General features: G+C 33.7%; 2 protein-coding genes across 2 annotated transcripts; one reads left to right on the plus strand and one right to left on the minus strand.

The window, feature by feature from the left end:
- The first annotated feature begins 314 nt into the window (after window positions 1-314).
- On the plus strand, window positions 315-4,995 carry 3HCD (3-hydroxyacyl-CoA dehydrogenase). Its single transcript, XM_073088575.1, has 5 exons — window positions 315-641; window positions 1,187-1,462; window positions 2,804-2,889; window positions 3,131-3,345; window positions 4,480-4,995. Exons 1-5 carry the CDS (start codon window positions 528-530, stop codon window positions 4,719-4,721), a joined length of 933 nt encoding a protein of 310 aa, XP_072944676.1. The 5' UTR covers window positions 315-527; the 3' UTR covers window positions 4,722-4,995.
- Window positions 4,996-5,210: 215 nt separating this feature from the next.
- Taf9 (TBP-associated factor 9) lies at window positions 5,211-7,457 on the minus strand. Its single transcript, XM_073088577.1, has 4 exons — window positions 7,088-7,457; window positions 6,500-6,711; window positions 5,875-6,094; window positions 5,211-5,421 (listed from the first exon to the last, which is right to left on the minus strand). Exons 1-4 carry the CDS (start codon window positions 7,241-7,243, stop codon window positions 5,299-5,301), a joined length of 711 nt encoding a protein of 236 aa, XP_072944678.1. The 5' UTR covers window positions 7,244-7,457; the 3' UTR covers window positions 5,211-5,298.
- Window positions 7,458-8,151: the final 694 nt, after the last annotated feature.

Below are 8,151 nucleotides of genomic sequence, written 5' to 3' on the forward strand. Positions count from 1 at the left end.
AATGAAAATGAAATGAAAATTATTTATTGCCAGAATGTAGTAATGGTAAATGGTGACAAATATTTTATATGTACTTACATTCTACTATAAAAATAGTGTGCAATGTCAAGTTCACAATACAGTAATAATTTTTATTAGTCAGTTATGTATATTAATGTCAAATATGTTTATTTTAATTAAATTTATTTAAATAACATGAAAAAAGTATGTATGTCAATATAGTAGCTGATTATTTTCCTTATATGCAAAGTATTCGCCCAAGTCGTAAAAACATTTATCAAGGAGCCAGTCAGACACTTTATTTTTAAATCTGCAAGAAGTCAATTCTTTAAACCTCTATCCTATAACTAGTCTGTGATCTTATCTTTTATCTTGACAAAAGGAATTACATTTTTGATTTATTGAACGTCACAAGATAAAAAAACTAGCGTGAACTTTGGAGTCAATATTTTTACCGGGTGTGACTTTGTACTTACACATATTTTTACAAGTTTTCTTTACATACATTAGGTAATAAGGATAATACAATGATCCAATTCGGAGTTATCGCCAGGAACTTTTCTAGTTCATCTGCGGTTCAAAGTGCAATCAAAAATGTAACCGTAATAGGCGGTGGTTTGATGGGTTCCGGCATCGCTCAGGTAAATAGAAAATGATCATTTATCTCTTTGTTTAGTCGTAGTAATTATATTTTTATTATATAGAAGTACCAAAAGAGCACGCAGTCCAAATAGAAAGTCACTATTGTCCATATCTGTAGAATTGGAACGCAGAAGCGCCTAACACTCTTATTAAGTAGAAGCAGTGGTGACGCCGGAGTGGAATCCCAAAAGTTTTATCGGTCGTCAAAGTTTTTACATTTTTCCTACTAAATATATGAATCTTGATTACACGAAAAAAAAAAACAATAATACCTATCTGTTGGTGAAACAAGGCACAAATGTTTAAAATTAGATACATAATAATGTCCAAGATTTATAATTATGCAAATTTTAAAAATAACTTCCACAACACACATGTAATTAATATTTTTTGTAACCAATAAAAAATGTAAAATTACATTTCAAATCTATGCATAGTAATATAAATTATGTAATTGTTATTAAGTCGCTTTGAATTTGCATACAAATGGAATAAAGCAATTATAATCACTCATATTTGAATTAGATGTTTGAATTTTTTGCAGGTTTCAGCTCAGGCTGGTCAGAATGTAACCCTTGTAGATGTTAGTTCTGATGTGCTCAGCAAGGCACAGAAATCCATACAGAACAACCTTGGCAGAGTGGCTAAGAAGGTATACAAGGATAAGCCTCAGGAAGGAGAGAAGTTTGTGGCTGACTCGCTTGCAAGGATCAAGACTGCCACAGACGCTGCGGGCGCTGCTCAGGGAGCTGACTTGATAGTGGAAGCTATTGTTGAGAACATTGATGTGAAGCATAAGCTTTTTAAGCAACTCGATGGGGTAAGCATTATGAAGATAAATGGAATTAAAGAGAATGAAAATTCATGGAAATTAGAAGTAGAACCAAAAAAAATTTTGGTGATTAAATGTGAACTTTAACTTGTACCTTAATGAAAGTTAAAAAACCGTTCGCATTACTCACATTTTGCATGTAAATATACTGTTAAAAATTCTAGCTGTATGTTACAATAATCAAACACTAAGTAATTCTAGTTAAATCTTACAGAGAAATGATTTGTGTACATTATTAATTAAAGAAAAACAAGAAAGAAATAAATTGGGGTTATTTATTAGACAATTATGTTAATTACAGCATTGTGAGTATAGTAATTAGTTTCTTAATAATTATGTTGGTATGCTGAGCAGTTATTTATGGTCCACTTTTATTAAATAAGTACCTGTATTATCACTACCACTGCTAGTCAGTGTTGTATTATGGAGAAAAAATAAAATAAATCTCCATAAAATAGAACTTTAATTTTAATAGTACACCTCTACAGGCATGTAAAGCAGACTGCTTTAAAAAGTTAAATTATATTTAAATATTTAAAAACTCATTTGCATTTTATATACAAGTATGTTTCTCATAACGATTATTTTAACAATTTTGATATTTTTATCTGTAGATCAGTCTCATTTCAGACAATGAAAAGTTAATTATATCATTCTGATTAATTTAATAATATAAGTGTTCCCAGTGGTCGGAAAACCTACCATAATCACTATTAAAAAATACATTTATAATATTAAAGCCCAGAAAAAAAACGAAAAGAAAATCTAAGCTACCACCATACAAGCCACATTTAGAAGTGTTAGGTGCTAAATTCCTAATAAGTCATCTGTGCATTAGTGGAGTTATTTTGTGGACTGAATATTTCTATAATACTACTTCCAGGGCATGTTGGCTTGTAGTCTCATTTTATTCAACTATTACTAATATTTCCATAACTAGGTCATTGAATAACTGGATCTCAATTTGAATAAAACGAAGGCCAAGTTCTTTACATTTATATGATAAAATGCAATTTTATCCATTGGTTAAGATAACACTAACTTTTAATTGTCAGTAATTATGTACTTCATATAATTTAGATGTATGATTGCCCTACATGACCAATTGAATTCACATAGATTTGAGACACTGGTTCATAGAATAGATCTGACAAGTGATGCTGTAGTTATGGCAAAATTGCACATTAATATAGCTCAAAATTATTCACCTTCACATAATTCACATACTTGTTAAGTTTATAATCCCTTAAACTTACTGTGTAATGAATTTAATTTATCTGGATTAATTTTCATTAAAATGTCTCATAGTTAATTTATCTCCAATTACAGGCCGCACCAGCACACACGATTTTCGCATCCAACACTTCCTCACTTTCCATTAACGAGATTGCCTCTGTGGTCAAGAGGAAAGACAAGTATGTCACCATTATAATATATTCTATAATTAAGTTAACTCATAATATTATGTAGGTGCCCAAGATTTTAAGTTCAATGTTATTTTTGGTGTATACTATTGTCACTTCAAACCAGAACAAAAGTAAATGTGTATGATTGTAGTGCACCACAGTCCAACTTCAAAGAGTATGTATTGTAAAAGCATGTTATAACACTTGAAATATAAATGCTTCTAGTGCTAAATTCAAAAATTCTTATCAGATTCGGCGGTCTGCACTTCTTCAACCCAGTGCCAGTGATGCGTCTGCTGGAGGTGGTCCGCGGGGCCGAGACGTCTGACGCCACCTACACCACCATGATGGAGTGGGGCAAGGCTGTCGGCAAGACCTGCATCACCTGCAAGGACACGCCCGGCTTCGTGGTCAACAGGCTGCTGGTGCCGTATATTGCTGAGGCTATTAGACTGTACGAGAGAGGTAAATGTCTGGAATATTGTTTTGAAAAATTATGCCTTAAATTATCCCTTTTGTAGTAATTTAGAGCAAAGTTATAATTTGTTAATGAATTACATTTTTTTATTGGAATGATACCATAAACTGTAATATTATATGTTGCAGAAATGTTTAGAAAATGTTCATATTTAGATAGATAGATATTCTTTATTGCACACTTCAACAGAACATAACAATGATATACAATTATATAGTTAGTCGTATGCAATAGGCGGCCTTATCGCTAAGCAGCGATCTCTTCCAGACAACCTATGCATGGAAAAGTAAGGAAGATAGTGAGGAAAGTGGGAAGTGTGTATGAAGTTGGAGAAGGAATATGAAAGGTAACATAGTTAATATAGTACACAATGATAAATCAAACAACAAGAAAGAAAAAAAAACAGAAACAAGCACAGACAAATAAAGTAAAGCACATAAGAGAATAAATATTGATAGAAGAAATGGATCATAATATCTCATGCAAATGACGACAGGAAGAGGGAAAGTTATGGATTAGAATAGAATTTCATAACTTCATTTTTAAACGTATCAAGCGATTTAGCACGACGTATATGGAGAGGTAGTTTATTCCACAAGGAAACAGCAGTAGTAGAAAAGGATTTTTTGAAGAAGGAGGTAGTATGAGAAGGAGTTTGAAGGGAGAGATTTATGGAGGAACGAAGACAGTGATCATGAGAAAGGTGAAGGTACTGAAAACGATCTTTTAAATAGGTAGGAGTATTGGGACTGAACAACACGCAGTAAAGTGCAGAAAGAATATGCATATTCCGGCGAAGTCGGATTGGAAGCCACTTGAGTTTAGTTCGATAATCGGATATGTGTTCATATTTGCGGATCCCAAATATAAAACGAATGCACAAGTTTTGAAGACGCTCAAGTTTATTAAGTTGCTCTTCCGTTAAATCAAGATAGCAAACATCGGCATAGTCGAGAATCGGCATAGTCGAGAATATTTAAGTAACATTGTTAACTTTATACATATAACATATTCTACTTAGAATATTGACCTACAACAGCAACACTATGTCATTTATTATTTATGTGTAATCTATTCTCCTTATAAGTCTAATCTAAAGTAATGCTAAATTTATTTTCCAGGTGACGCCTCAGCCCGCGACATCGACATTGCGATGAAGTTGGGTGCTGGCTACCCCATGGGACCGCTAGAACTTGCGGACTATGTCGGGCTGGACACCAACAAGTTCATCCTGGATGGCTGGCACAAGAAGTACCCACAGGAACCCCTGTTCAACCCCAGCCCACTGCTGAACAAGCTCGTGGCCGAAGGAAAACTTGGAGTCAAGACTGGGGAGGGATTCTACAAATATGATAAGAAATAAGATTTTTTGTGTTTTCATATTGCACACTCGTGCCTTGTTGTATGTATAGACTTAAGATATATATTTTTCTAGAGATATTTCCCAGTTTTAGAGATTTCTTCTAAAGGTTCATTTACAAACCTTTATGTGCTAACACAAAATACTCCTTTACATATTTTTATATAAGTCATTTTTTACAGAAGTCATACAGATGCTATTATACCATCGCATATATAAGTCAAATAAAATATGTAAACTGTTAATGAATAAAATGTTTTATGTATTTTTTATTAAATTGTCTTTTATTTGTCTTATCGCCCGAAAATATTGAAAAGTTTGATAGTTCATAATTTGCCAACAAGTTTTTAATTAAGGAGATTCTGTTCCATTAGATTTATGTGAATTCTCAGATATCAAAGTAAATCTCAATAATCCAAGGAATTATGCAACAACTAATGGTGTCATTTATAATCTACAATCATTCTTTTATAGATAGTAAAAAAAACTCAATTAAAAAGAGATATTCATATTTATTATATTCTCTTATCTTACTAAATAAAATCACCTATAAAATAACTTACAACATAATTAAACAACATTACATATCATAGTCATCGTCATCTCTCTTTCGTTTCTGAGCCCCCATCTCGTCAACTTCCATCTTCACCTGGGTCTGTGACGATGGACCTGCTGTGACACGAACTGCTGGCTTTGCGACAACCTGTTAAAAAGATGTCATTATATAATTTGTTTTATGCGTTAGAGTTTTTCTCAACATAGAGTTAGCTTATTCAAGAAAATGAATAGAAAAACCCAATTACTAGTTTTCTTTTTATAATAGCAAACAAACATGCAGTCCATTAGATGGTAAGTGACTACTGCCACCCATTGACATCTTTAATCAACCCCAGATATACGAGTCCTATCTGAGGACTGACACAGATGCTATCCCTGAAGATTTAAGTCCGAACACTTGGGATAAGCATGTCTCACCTACAAACCACACCCTTCAAAGTGAAACTTGGCAATGCTGAACACTGCTGTTAATAGGCAGAAAAGAGTATGATACTGGTTCCTTTGGCGTCAAACTACAAAGGGTTCTTCTCCATCCCTCATTTAGAGTTTGTAATATCAGAGTTCAGAGAGTAAATGTAATTTTAAGTTTCGTAATTACCTTACTACCAGAAGTAAATTTGAGAACTGGTTTAGGAACAACATTGGGTTTGGCTGACACATTGATGATGCCCTGTGGCCTCTTCATGCTCATGCCTTGTCCTGGCGTTGCCTTGGCAGATGTGACAGTCTTGATGTTAGGAGTGGAGGGGACAGGTGGTTTCACAATTGTTTTCTTTGCCGCTGCTTTCAGGCGATAGTTGCAGGATGCTAAGCAGTAACTGAAAAATAATGAACAAAATATGTGAACCATATTTACTATTAATTACTATTTTAAAGAATATTACTGTGTGTACTATTTCTGTGTTTTCATGTATTTGCAGTGTCATAAAATAACAGGAAGGTATGAATAATAAATTGTCATTTAATAACTGAACAATAATGAGAATTCTATCAATATGGGTAGTATGGCAGTAACCATACGATTACAGAAAACTGGCATAATATAGAATAAAATGCTAGTTTTTTATGGTATCCCAGTTCTGATTTATATAAGTACATTAATTTATGGCATCGTTCATAAATATAATCACAGGAATAAAAATATAACATAGTTTGATTATTGTGAAAAATAAGTTAAAAAACAGTGACAGAAGGCACAGAAAGTATTTCAGTTTATATCTTACCGATCAGGCGGCAACCGCAGTCCACAATGCGGCTTAATCAACGGCAGTGGGTTGACGTTCTTGACGCGGGCGATCTCGAGCAGCACCTCGCGCGGCGGCGGGCTCGTGAACGACTTGTCCAGTTGCATCTGCACCGCCAGCCGCACGTCGTCCAGATCGATCGTCTTCTTCTTCGCGTGGCTGGCGAACACGCGCGCGTCGTCTAATACACACTGTGGAATCATATTCAAGTTTTATCGATTAAATAATGGTTCACGTGAAGTTAAATAACCTTGGGAGTGGTCAAAGTGGGATGATGAATAATCGCTAGTGACGTACTTTCTTTCGCGCTCCAGTATATCAGGAGGGACGTCAAGACGTCAGGCTTCCAAGTTGTGGGAAGAAACTGGTACTCAACAGTAAGACACAAGAACAGTTGCAGCTAAGCTTCACGGCGTACTACTTCAATAAGTAAATTTAATACCAGCGATGTGCCGCAGTTTGACCACCCGAGATGATGATTTTGAGTGCATATTTTTACGAAATATCATACACTGTCTACAACCCTCCCACTTTTGAATAAAAATAATTACAATTCTCAATGCCTACCGTAACGTATCGATACGTGAATTCCAGGAGCTGGTTTATCACCCTCGGCTCGTACTCCGTGATGCCAACCTCCTTCATGATGGACATGATCACCTGTGCGTCCTTAGGCATGTGTTTTGTTTGTGTATTCACTTTTGATTTGTCTTTTTCAGACATGATTGTTTTTTGTTGATTATATACGAGCACTTTACTTATTGAGAAATATTAATCAATGGCTTCACTTAAACTTTCTTTTAGATGTATGTTTAGGACTTAGGACAAACAGTGTGTAAAAAATACGAAAAAGAGAAATTAGAGAAATACTTTGTCGACATTTAGCAACAAATTACAAATCTCACTTTTGCAAATGTCAGTTGACATTGACAGAACATTCATAGACTCACTGTTTTACTTTTAAATTTTAATTTACTTCAATGTTCATGCCTACAATGATTATTTTTGTCGAAATTAAAAAAAAAGCAAGTAATACACATTTAAAAAACAAAACGGACGGGAGGAACCAATACAAAATCATCATATTAATTATGTAAACAAATTGTAAGCCTCAAAGTGAAATTAATGATTATATAATATTTTTGGCAACAAGCTTAAGCAATCACTAGTGACCTCTAATGAAGAAAATATAAATATTTTTTTATTCCCTGATATAAACCGTCATACCTATAACAAATATATTTTAATTAATTAGCTGATATTCTGTATTTTTAAAATGTAATGAAAGGAACAATGTCATAAAAAATGTTATACAAAATACGTTTATGTCTTTTAAATTATAGATTACGTCAATTTAAATAGCAAACACATGCAACTGTAGTTAAGTGCATAGAGTATTATTATATACATTTTAGTTAAGTGGTTAATGGTTATGGTTGCTCATAGAAATTTACAACCAATACAAACTAGAGCAGGTATTGTGATTGAGCTCATTGATCGATCTACTTTGCTAAATACGTAGTAGTTGCTTCAGTACTACATTTAGGGACTAACAAGTCTCCTATCAAGTATATTTAATTGCTAGTATTGGTTAAGTCCTAGTGCTGAACAGTTTTACTGTGGTTCAAATC

This window comes from Epargyreus clarus, unplaced genomic scaffold (genome assembly GCF_041222505.1).
Source record: "Epargyreus clarus isolate Ecla_fem2 unplaced genomic scaffold, WU_Ecla_fem_2.2 ptg000027l, whole genome shotgun sequence".
NCBI classification, from domain to species: domain Eukaryota; kingdom Metazoa; phylum Arthropoda; class Insecta; order Lepidoptera; family Hesperiidae; genus Epargyreus; species Epargyreus clarus.